This window comes from Apus apus, chromosome 20 (genome assembly GCF_020740795.1).
Source record: "Apus apus isolate bApuApu2 chromosome 20, bApuApu2.pri.cur, whole genome shotgun sequence".
Taxonomy (NCBI): domain Eukaryota; kingdom Metazoa; phylum Chordata; class Aves; order Apodiformes; family Apodidae; genus Apus; species Apus apus.
Window position 1 is genome coordinate 5866763 of NC_067301.1, and position 12139 is coordinate 5878901.

At 57.9% G+C, this 12139-nt stretch overlaps 1 protein-coding gene across 2 annotated transcripts; it reads left to right on the top strand.

Annotated features, from left to right (window-relative positions):
- The first annotated feature begins 387 nt into the window (after positions 1-387).
- On the top strand, positions 388-11019 carry TMEM51 (transmembrane protein 51). Of its 2 annotated transcripts, none has more exons than XM_051637127.1 (3): positions 388-422; positions 8635-9082; positions 9839-11019. In XM_051637127.1, exons 2-3 carry the CDS (start codon positions 8748-8750, stop codon positions 10239-10241), a joined length of 738 nt encoding a protein of 245 aa, XP_051493087.1. In that variant the 5' UTR covers positions 388-422; positions 8635-8747; the 3' UTR covers positions 10242-11019. The 2 variants fall into 2 exon arrangements, with proteins under 2 accessions (XP_051493087.1, XP_051493089.1); XM_051637129.1 differs by having other exon boundaries at positions 399-422; positions 8439-9082.
- Positions 11020-12139: the final 1120 nt, after the last annotated feature.

Sequence of the window (12139 nt, forward strand, 5' to 3'; positions counted from 1 at the left end):
AGCGACAGAAGCGGCAGCTCCGGGGAGAGCGTGTCGGGACAGTCGCGATCAGCCCAGCCAGGCTTACACTACGGCAGGGGCTTCCAGGGGGGATGAATCCCCCCCCCCTGGGCTTCCTCTCGGGTGGGATCTTCTTGGGAGGGATGTGATCAGGAATCGCAGCCGGCCGGTGAGAGCTGGAGCGATGCGTGGCTGGAAGCAGGTTGGGAGGGGAGGGCTTGTCTGCTGCTCGGAGCCCGCCTGCCCGCCCCGGGGGTCTCCGCTGCTTTCAGGTCTCTCCCTGCTCCCGCCCCAATCCCGGTTCTCCCAGTCGGTTCCAGCAGCCCCGGGCCGCCCCTCGGCCGGGGCCGGGCTCCGCAAGCACCGCCCCGGGAGGGCCGGGCCGGGCCGGACCGGGAAGGAGCCGTCGCTGCCGCCGGGAGGTACGTGGGGACGGGCCGGGACCCCCGGGAAGGGGCGGGATGGGCCGGGACCGGAGCGCTGGGACCCGCCGAGCCCCGGCTGGGGAGCGGCAACTGCAGCGGGGGGTGGTCGGATCCAAGGAACGGGACCGGGAAGAGGGTCAGAGCCAGGACAGGAGCGGGTTGGGCTCGGTCCCGCAGTGCAGGAACCTGGAACGGGACCGGAACGGCACCAGGAGCGGGTCGGAGCCAGGGCTGGGCTCGGTCCTTCTGTTCCCGGGGTAGGGGACGGGACAGGGGCAGACTTAGAGCCAGGACGGGACCAGGCTGGACCCAGACCCGGAGTGGCCCCTCCGGTTGGGTTTAGTTTAGTTTGGGCCACCAGCGCTGGGTCAGGATGCTGGGACTGGGACTGGCCTGGCATGGGGAGCCGTGGGGGGGCTCTGAGAGGAGCGAGGGGCCCCCGGTGCTGGCCAGAGCTCGGAAAGGTGAAACCAGCTGGGGGGGGGGCAGGAGGGGAACATCCCCAAACCGGGGTGTGGATGAGCAGGCACCAGAGGGTTTGAGCATCATGGTTTGGGGAGTCCAGCATCATGGGGGTCCATCCCTGCTGTGACTTGTTTGTGACACGTGGGCTTCAGGGCACCTCGTCGGGCTCTGAGGGTCTCGGGGTGGGTTTCTTAAGAGCAGGGAAAAGAGTAGTTTTCCTTTGAGGAAGGATCAGCTCCCACACCAAACCCCAGGGCCTGGGGGGGCACTTCCTGCAGCGTGGCAGGGCAGGCACGTCCCACCGGGAACATCCATCCCACCGGGCACATCCCATCCCACTGGGAACATCCATCCCACCAGGCACGTCCCACCAGGCACGTCCCACTGGCCCCTTCCCCAGAGACGTGAGTCCCGGGAGGGTGCAGGGGATGGTGTGTGTGCCCGGCCTGTTTGGAAAGCAAACAAAGACAAAGAGAAGGAAAACTCTGCAGGGCAGGTCCCTGCCGGGCAGTCTGTGAGCTGGACAATGCTCAGTGGGGATATTCTTCCCATCGGGATCTTACTGCAAAAGAAAGAGCGACCTGAAGCTTTCAAGGGCCGTGGCAAATCTGCCAAGGTCTCCCCAAGTGTGGCTTTGGAAAGAAATCCCACCGTGGAGGCAAATCAGCAGCTGCAGGGGGTGTTTGGCAGCCATGGTCCCCAGTGAGTGGGGTGTAGTCACCCCAGGTGTGTGCTGGGTGGGCACACCCTCCTGCTCCATGTTTCTGGGACACAGCAGGGACAGTCACACTGTGCTTTTGGGACACAGCTGGGACAGTCATGATTTGCCTGCTGGCCCCCTCCCTCTGCACTGAAAGTGGCCTCTGTCACAATCCCTCACCAGGCTGTGAGCCCTGCTGGGTTTATTGACTTCATTGCTGTCAGCTTTGTCTGGGTGGTTTGGTTTGGGTTTGGTTTTTTTTGCCAGCTCTGTGAGTTTGTGTGTGTGTGTGATGGGCAATCCCAGCATCTGCCTTCCCCATATTGACTTAAAACCAGACTGTCTTGGGAATCACAGCCCACCCGGCACCAGTGTGATGGTAGATGGAGGTTCCTTGCTGCTTGCAGAGGTTTCATGTGAGGGAAGCCCATGTTGAGGGCTTCTGAGCCCTTCCCAGTGTGGCCCAGTGTCCTGCAGCCATCCCAGGCCTTGGATGTCTCAGCGTGACAGCCCAAAAGGGAAACCTCCCAGGTGGCCTTGAGGAACGTGGGGGTGTGAGGCTGGTGAGCCCAGCCCTCTGCCAGAATGACTCGGAAGTATGTGAGATGCCTTTGATGGTGCCTGTGGGTAATTACACGGGTGGGAAAATCCTGGGGAAGAAGTGCCTGGGGAAGGAGGAAGGCTCGGCCGTCGGTGCCCCAAGGACAGCTGAGGGTTGGTGACTCTGCCAGTGCTCCCAGCCAGAGCCCTGGAGCAGGGCTCCCTTGGGCAGCCCAGGTACGTGTCTGTCTCCAGAAACACTTCCTTGTTCCCTGCGTGTTTCTTAGACAGAAGACAGAGTTGAGTCCAAAGTAGCTGAAAATCCTGCAGGAGCTGTGCAGAATTCCCCACAAACCTCTGTCCCTATCAAAATACCTCATCCTGACTGGCTGAACAGTGCTGCTTTGTACCTGGCTGCCCAGCCAGCTCCTTCCCCCCCCTGCCCCCAGCATCCCCTGTCTCTCCTGTTCCACAGGGAGGAGTGAGGTGAAGGATCTTGCTGAAATTGCAGGTGGAGGATGAGGAAGGTGGAGGCAGTGAGGCCGATGGCAGCACGGGATCATGGTGTGCATCGAGGGGATATGAGGCTCAGGGGAACATGGAACAGGAGCTGCTTAAAGCACTCCTGGAGGGCTGGGAAGCTCTCCGAGGCAGTGGGAATGCCAGATTGGGAAGGGATCAGAGGGGCAGGTGGGTAATGCCTTCAAGTCCTTGGAAGGGTCTGGAGCAGAGCGGGGTGGCTGACACTGAGGTTGGGTAAGAGCATGGACCAAAAGCCGTGGGAAGGCTGCTGGGAGGAAGGGCTTTATCTCTGGCAGGAAACAGCAGATTGGGGGGGGGGGGTGGAAAGCAAAAAAAAAACAAACAAAAAAAACCTCCTGACCAACTGAAAAAAACAAATACAAAGGTGTTGTAAAGAGGAATCAAAAGGAAATAAGGAAGGAGACAGAGTCAAAGTGCTGGGATTTTCCCAGGCTGGCGTGTGTTGCCAGGCCTGGGTGCAGTTCAGGTCTCTTGTCTAGCCTGGAGAGGGGCAAACAGCCCAGACCCCCAAAGCCACAGTTTAGCAGAGTCTGGCCAGGAGGTGAGCTGGTGCTCAGTGCCTGCAGCAGCATTATCCCCAGGAATAAAGGGCAATATCCTTAAATAGAAATTTAAAAGGACTCTTGGTCCATCACTGCTTTGCTGCTCTGCTGGCTGTAATGAAATCATGGGGAGAAGGAGAGTTTGGGAAGGTTTTCCTGTACCTCCATGGCAAAGTTGAAGCTGGCTGCTGCATGGTGACAAGGAAGGCTCAGGGGACGTGGTCACTGTGTCCTGTGTGATCCGTGCCAGCTCTTCAACCTGGTGGCAACATGATCTCCCTCTGGTGTCCCGAGTGATGGAGGACACAGGTGCCTTCAGCTGGGGAAGGGCCAGGCTGTGTTGTGCCAATGGGGCACTTTGGGAGCCCTGTTGCTGTTATTCCGTGGCCATCAGCATGGCTGTGGCAGCCAGCCAGGTGGATTGCAGGATCCTGAGCCCAGGAGAGGGCTGGGCAACCTCCCCTTTCCCTGGACACCCTTGTTCTGCAGGAAGCAGCAGCACTGGGGACCATGGGCTCCCCTCTGGGGTGGGTTGGTGCCAGGCTGGGACGGGGTAGAGCCTTGGGCAGAATTTGAAGGAAAACATCTCTGGTGCTGCCTGCAAGAGCACAGTTGAGGGGGAGTGGTTAAAAATAGAATATAAGGGGGAGAAAAATGATGGTGGAATAACTTAAAATGTCTGCAGGGAATGCCAGGAGCGACGCGTCGCTGTGCACTCCTGGCAGGAAACACAAGCAGGAAAAGGTGGAAAAGCCCTGAGAGTCTGTACAGGCCCCCCCCTCTGGGGCTCTCAGTTCCCTCTGCTCTAAAACGTGCTGGGGATTCGTCCAAACCAACAGGAATTGGCCAAAGCAGCAGCAGTGCTGCTCTTCCCAGCTCTGCTGGGTATTGTTGCCTATTTCTTTCCTGCCAGGAGAGGGGAATTCCCTGTGTCCCTTCAGCTGCATCCAGCCAGAAACGTCCCTGCTGCTGGAGCAGGTGTAACGTGGGCAGGGGGAAGGGCAAAAAACATTGCTGGAGTTCTGTCCCGTGGTGTTTCTGATGCTGGAGCTTTGTGCTGCTGGTGGGTGCTTGCTCAGGGCAAGGTCACTGCCCCCTTGTGGGACTGGGGGTCTGCTGTGGGCACCAATTAACAGGGCAGCTGTTAATGAGCAGGCTGCCTGGGTGTAAGGTGGAGGTAGAGCTGGTGTGGGGCTGCCTGTCCCCTGGGGCTGGGCACAGAGGTGAAGCCCGATTTGCCTTGATGTCACCCCCATCTCTGATCATCTCACCCCACTGGGGCTGGGACCAAACCCCTGGGACTTCCAGCCCCACCTCCCAAAATTGTGAAGCTCCCTGGAAATGCCTTTGCATGAGTATTCCTAGTGCTGGGCTCTGCTGTCGGCAGGAGCTGGAGGAACTTGTGGCTGCTGGAAGTTGGGAAGGCTGAGCTGCTGGAGCAGCTTGGGAGGATGGTGAGCTGTGGTCATCATTTCATGGAATGGTTTGGGTTGGAAGGGACCTTAAAGATCATCCAGTTCCAACCCCCCTGCATGGGCAGGGACACCTCCCACCAGCCCAGGCTGCTCCAAGCCCCATCCAACCTGCCCTTCAACACTGCCAGGGATGGGGCAGCCACAGCTTCCCTGGGCAGCCTGGGCCAGGCTCTCACCACCCTCACAGCAAAGAATTTCTTCCTAATATCCAACCTCAATCTCCACTCTTCAGTCATCTGACAGAAGCTGACGTGCTGTGGGCTTGAGGCTCTTTGGATGTTTGGAGGAGAGACTTATTTTCCCCAAAAAATATTCTAGACTTGTGTTTTACAACTGCTGCTGGAGTCTCAGGCTGGTTTTTGGAGGCAGGTTCCAAGGGGATGTGTCACCCTGTGTGTTGTGATCTGACTTCTCCTCGGGAGTGAGGGATCCCTGGGGCTGAGCCTGAGCAAGCTGATCCTGTGCCCTGTGACCTCATTGGTGTTTGACCCGTTCCCTGAACCTGCAGACTCATCTCTCCTGATCCCGTGACAAAGGTGTTGCTGCAGGAGCAGGAAGGTGATGTCATGGGAGGGGAAAAATCCAAAGGTGACGGAGGGCAGAGGAGCCCGGTGCTGCCGTGGGCACCCGTGGGTGTCCTGCTTCCTCCTGAGTCACCCTGACGGGGCTGGCATTCCATGGGGAGGGTGATCCAGGGCTGATTCCAGCAGGGGAGTCCATGTCCCAGTGGTGGGATGGTTGTTGGGAGCTCTGGTGTCACCCGTGGAGGGTCGACATCACCCCCTGCCCCTGCCAAACGCCTTCTGGGTGCATCTCGGTGCTTGAGAAAGGACTTATCCCCAGCCCTCCCACGGGGAAATTAACAGTTGGCAATGTCCCAGGAGGAGTCACAAAGCGTCCCTTGGCTCTGGGAGCTGGGAAGAGGTGCGGGAAGCCCGGCCAAGCTCCCAGGAGGAGGAGGAGGAGGGGCCCTGGCTCTGCAGCCGCGCCGCAGAGTTTAATGATTCGGAGATCCTGGTGTAAATCATTGGCAGGGACAGGGAGGTGGCTCTGGCTGCAGGGAAGGGTCTGTGCCCAGGGAAACCTTCCCATGGGGGGCCTGGAGCCTGGTGGCCACCACTTGCCTCCCGGGGTGAGGGGTGAGGTTGGATGCTGGGGGCTTTGCTTGGTAGGACAGCACAGGGGAGCAGTTCTGGTCAAGAAACAGAGGAAATCACAGAGGGAGAAAAATCCTTCAAGGATTATTAAACCCAGGCAAGAGCAGAGCAGGGAATTTCTCCCTTGCAGCATATTGGTGCCCTCCACCCTGTCTGCTTGGGCTGGCCACATGTAGATGGCACCTTGGAGATGTGGTACCAGCCCCTGTGAGATTTTTGGGGTGAGTTTAGTGGGTGTTGCTGGGCTTTACAAACCCCCATGTTGCAGCACCCTTTGTTCTTGGTGCCATCTCTGCTGCTCCAGACAGTGCTGGGGCTGCTGGACCTGAGGCCGCAGTGACAACAGGTCCTTTCTCTGGCCACTGACGTCAGGGCACCCATTTCTTGCTAGAGCCAGGATGGGAGGTGCTCTGGAGAGCCAAAAGAAGAGTTAATTCAATGGAGAGAGAGACTGTGTGTCAAGGCTCCAGCTTTAATCTGATTTCCTGGGCTGCAGGGATCTGTGTAAACCTTCCAGGCACAGAGATGATGCAGAACCTGAAATCCTGCCTGAGGGAAGCCAGAGAGATCAGGAAGGAAAAAAAAACTTTTATTCCTGTCATAGAATGGTTTGAGTTGGAAGGGACCTTCAAGATCATCCAGTCCCAACCCCCTGCATGGGCAGGGACACCTCCCACCAGCCCAGGCTGCTCCAAGCCCCATCCAACCTGCCCTTCAACACTGCCAGGGATGGGGCAGCCACAGCTTCCCTGGGCAACCTGGGCCAGGGTCTCACCATGTTCCAATGTTTCATTTGCTGCATCCTCAGCAGCTGCTTGCTGGGGTGGGGTGGCAACTGGGGCTGGGGATGCTTCCCCAAGGAGCAGAGGGTGCTGCACAGCCCCGGGCTGGCACTGGGGAGCAATGGGTTTGCCCCCACCCTGTGTGCCAGCAGCTTCCCTTGGGCAGCTCCTGTTGGCCCAAGAACCTTGGAAGACTTTGCCCTTCCCAGGTCCATGCCAACACCAACAAGCCCAACGTGGGGCCAGGACTGTGTCCAGGTTGGGACGTCCCTTAGTGAGCCAGGGCACAGGGCTGAGCAGGCTGCAGCAGGGACGTTGCTCTGCAGCTTTCCCCTCTGCTCTCCAGGCTCGTGTGCTTGACTTTTCCTGCCAGCAGCCAGAGCTGGGCCTGTTTTCTGGGAATGCTGGTTTATTCTGGCCCTTGACCCTTCAAACTGAGCTTGTGCTCGAGCTAAACAAGCTAATGTGAAGCTTGGGAGGATGGAACCGAGTGGGTCTGCTGAGGGGTGAGGGCAGCAGCAGCATAGCCAAGGATCTTCTCACACAAACAAACGTGGAGAAGCTGGGAAAGAGGGAAGGAGAAACCCCCCAGCACATCTGCACAGCTCTGTGCTGGCCCTGGCAACTGCATAAAAGGGGAAGTTTGCCCAGGAGGCTGCTGCAAGGCTGGGGGGTGGAGACAGGGCAGCTCTGTAGGATGGGGATGTGCTCACAGCTCCCATCTCCACCAGCCGGGGTCAGGGAGCAGCTGGAGATGTGGCTCCACGTGTTTTATTTTTGGGAAGAGAGCACATCTGGTCCCGGTGACTTGGCAAACACAGTCGAGGAGGTGGGGGAGGAATTCCCACCCGTGGCCGCTTGGGAACAGCAGTGGTGGGACAACCCCAGCCTCCTGCTGGGTGGGATGAGTTGCTCGGGGGGGGGTGAGCTCTGGCCAGGAGCGAGGCAGGGCTGAGCCCAGGATGGGGTTTTGGAGCAGCCCCTGCCGGCAGCACTCGGGGGAAGCTGCAGCGTTGGCTGGGCTGGGTGAGCAGCACTTTTTGCTGCACTTTTGCTGCACTTTTGCTTCCTCTTCCCCAGGCAGGGAAGCCTTGCAGGGCAGGCAGCCAGTGTCCCAACAAGGGGAGAAGTTGTGCTGCTGGGGATTTTGCTCTGGGGAGTTTGCACTGGGGGTGGCTGTTTGGCCAAGGCAGTGCAGCTCCACAGGGAGCTTCTCTGAGCAGTGGAATCTCTTTTGGTGGTGTTATTTTTGGTGCTGTGAAGAGGTCACTTGTCGTGCCCCTGAGGAGGGTCGGGTTAGGGCCTTGGCAAATGTTAATCACAGAATGGTGAGGACCCCTGGAAATCATCTAGTGCAACCCCCTGCTAGAGCAGGTTACGCAGGATGGTGTCCAGGTGGGTTGGAATGTCTCCAGGGATGGAGACTCCACAGCCTCCCTGGGCAGCCTGTCCCAGGGCTCTGTCACCCTCACAGGAAAGAAGTTCTTCCTTATGTTTAACTTGACCCTCCTGTGCTCCAGTTTGTGCCCATTGCCCCTTGTCCTGTCCCTGGGCACCACTGAGCAGAGTCTGGCCCATCCTCCTGCCACCCCCTGGAGATACTGATCAGCACTGATCAGATCCCCCCTCAGGCTCCTCCTCTCCAGCTGAGCAGCCCCAGCTCTCCCAGCCTTTCCTCCCAGGCAGATGCTCCAGCCCCCTCAGCATCTCAGTGCCCTGGGCTGGACTCTCTGCAGCAGCTCCTTGTCCTTCATGAACTGGGGAGCCCAGAGCTGGACACGCTAGATAACAATTCTGTTCTTTTCTAAGGCTGGTGGACATTACAGCCCAGAAAGCACCGAAGGGTTGCAGTGACAATGACCAACGCCATGTCCCCTCGGCAGGCGCCGCGCAATTAGGTTTCCCTAATTAGTCGGGTGGAGCGACGTTAGCGCAGCCACCCCAAGGCCTGCCCGGCCTTCGCATCCCACCGGGCACCAACCATCCCTTTTCCACCCCTTCCCAGAGCTCGCCGTGTGCCCGGGGAGGGGGCAGCACGCATGCCAGCGGGACGGCAGCCCCCGCAGCCCCCGGGCCGTGCCGTCAGGTGCAGGTAGCCCAGCAGCAGCAGCAGCAGCCATGGCCCAGTCCCGTGCCAACGGCTCCCACTACGCCCTGACAGCCATAGGGTTGGGAATGCTGGTCCTGGGCATCATCATGGCCGTCTGGAATCTCGTCCCTGGCTTCAGCCCAGCCAACAAACCCTCTGCTGGGAACAGCAGCAAACCCGACCGCGGCACCGGGGCCGTCTTGAAGAGCAAAACCTTCTCGGTGGCTTACGTGTTGGTGGGGGCAGGGGTGCTGCTGCTGCTGCTCTCCATCTGCCTGAACATCCGTGACAAGAGGAGGCAGAGCCAGGACCTCGCCCACGGGCCGCACCCGGTGTCGGCAGAACCTTCGCACCAGGAGGACAGGTGAGACTCCCCCGGGGGGGAGAGAGGGGTGGGGATGACACCAGGAGCGGTTCTTGCTTCCTCAGAGAGGTCAGGAGCAAGGAGAGGAAGGCTGGTAGCAGCCTGTGCTCAAACAAAGGTGCTAAAATAGAGAGACCCCCCTGCAGGGCTGGGTCCAGCTCTGGGGTCTCCAGCACAAGAAGGACGTGGAGCTGTTGGAGCAAGTCCAGAGGAGGCCACGGAGATGATGGGAGGGCTGGAGCAGCTCTGCTCTGGAGCCAGGCTGGGAGAGTTGGGGTGTTCAGCCTGGAGGAGAGAAGGCTCCAGGGAGACCTTAGAGCAGCTTCCAGTGCCTGAAGGGGCTCCAGGAAAGCTGGGGAGGGGCTTGGGACAAGGGCAGGGAGGGGTGGGAAGAGGAGAGGGTGGTTTTAAGCCAAAAGAGGGAAGATGTAGGTTTCTTGTAGGCCCCCTTCAGGTGTGTAGGTGGGGCTGTGATCTGTTGGGGTTGAGATCTGTTCTGCCAAGTAAGAAGGAACCAGTATGTAATTTAGAACTGGTAGGTAGTGTAGAACTGGTATGTAATGTTTAGAACTGGTATATAATGGAGAACTGGTACATAATATCGAACTGGTATATAATGTAGAAGGGCAAATAATTTGTTAAGGTTTTGAGGAGCGTTGTTTTTTCTCTCTCCTCTCCATCCCCTGCCCCCAGGGAAGCCAGGATGATGTGCTTCTAATGGCCTTAGGGTTGTTGGTTTTTTTTCCCCCTCTCTAGCCAAGAAGAGGATGAAGACACATCTTCCCAGTACTACGTGCCCAGCTACGAGGAGGTGATGAACACGGGCTACTCGGAGCCCAGAGACTCGGACAGGAGCAACAGGATGAGTGTGTCCCTGCCCTCCTACGAGTCGCTGACGGGGCTGGAGAGCAGCCCGAGCCCGGGGGCGGCAGAGCCCGGCCCGGAGCGGCAGCCCGGCCGGCACAGCTCCCGGCTCAGCAAACACCTGAAGCCCCTGAAGGTCCGGAGGATCAAATCAGAGAAGCTACACTTGAAGGACATCAGATTAAACCTGGCTGAAGGGAACAGCGCGGCCCCCATCACGATAGAGCCCCTGACCCCTCCGCCCAAGTACGAGGAGATCCAGGGGAAGGTGCCAGAGAGCAGGGAAATGACTTAAAGAAATAAGGAAGGGGTGATGCTGCTGGGGAGTGTTTTTTTGGGGGTTTTTTTTTGGTTGAAAAAAAGCCACTCCAGGAAGGGCTCGGGCTGCGGGGGTCCCTGGGAGCAGCCAGGGGTCCCTGGGAGCTGCCATGTGAGGACACGGTGGGTGCTGAGCGCTGCCCAGGGCCAGGACCAGCTCTGCTTGGGATGGGGTTTTACAAAAGACAGTGGGGAAAGAAACCTGGATGCCAAGGGATCTGGAGTAAACAAAGGCTGGAATTACCCAAAAGTGGAATTTGTGAACGTTTGCCATCAGGACCACCCAATGCATCTTCTCACTCCCCTCCCTCTTGCGCCAGCAAGACTTTCCCACTGGTACCCAACCTGGATTTTCCAAGTAGAAAAGGGCAACATTCCCTATGGGTTTTTTTTTGTGCCTTTTCTTTCTGAGTGAGGGAAATGGTGTTGCTGGAGCAACCCAGCAGCTTTCTCCAGTTCCCATCCAGGCTGGAATGGTGGCCCAGGGCCAGCCCCAACTCCTGCCAAGCTCTGTACTTGCTGGTGGGAAGCGGGATGAAACGGGCCCTGTGCTCCTGGGGGAGAGGATGGGGTTTTTTTGCCTCAGTTGCTGTCTCTGTCGTGTTTTGTGCTTGAAAGTGACAGAACAATCTGTTTGAGGGCAAGTGGAGAAATGCAGGGGGGTGGGAACTGAGCTATACTTCTCCCGGGAGGTGAAAGGGAGTGCTGAGATGCCGTGTGAGCAGACCTGTTCTCAATAAAGGTTTTGTACAGTGTCTGTGTCTGCCCTCGTCAGCCCTTCCCGAGGTTTGCTAGGCAGAGAGGTCTGGAATCGTGGTGCCCCATGGCACTGGGATGTGTTGTCAGGGAATAGTTGTTCCTGAAGCTGAGAGTGGTGGAGAAGAAAGGGAGAGGGAGCTCAGTCCTCTCCTCCACGCAGGCCCCACAGCAGAGGCACCAACCTCAACCTCAGGCTGGTGTTCCCAGGTTGGATCCACAGGTAAGTGAGGAATCCAGGTGTGTTTCCTTGGGCTGTGGTTAAGCGTGGATGTATATCCCACCATCTCTGGAAGGAACCTCACGTTCCACAGCTCATGGGATGTGTGGAGCTGGTATTAATGTGACCAGGGAAGCCTGCTGGTGGTTATTTTAACAAACATCACCTGGATCAGGGCTGGAAAACCTTGGCACTGCTTTCCTGAGCCAAGCCCTTGCCAAGGGAAGGGCAGGAGAAGAACACTGGCACTGGGAACCAGCACTGGGACACATTCCAAAGCTTTCCAGAGCAGGGCTCCTTTGCAAAATCTGCTGCTTCTGCCTCAAAATGAAACTTGATAAAACCTTGCAGGACTTGCTCACTGTGCTCCTGGACTTGTCTGCAGGGGCCCTGCCCCTGGTCAGCAGAGCAGCCACTTTGTCCAGGGTTGGCATTTGGGTCCTGCCAAGCATTGGGGCAGCCCTGGGAATAGCAGGAAACCTTTGTTTGAAGTTTGTTTGTAGATGGGCAATTTATTTGGGGTGGGAGCCAAATGGATTAGCTGCTGCCTTGCAGCCTGGGGGGTGCAATAACCACTCTGGTGCCCATTCCTGCTCCCTGTGCCTGGGAGCCTGGCCAAAGGGGAGGATTTTTGCTCCATTTTCTGTGTGTTTCAGCTGGATGACATGGGGAATTTCTCAGCCACGGGAGGAGGACTGAGCCAAAAAGTCACCTTGGGATTTGCTGGTAACCAAAATGGCAAAGGGGAGATGGGCTTGGCTGGGGGCAACATTCATCTGTTGGCTGAGGTTGCAAGGTCTGCCTGTGCAAGGTGTTAAGTAACAAAATAAGTAATAAAGGGGATTAAAAAAAAGAAAAAGAAGTTCAGCAGCAGCTTGCACGGGCCCCCCCCGAGTTTT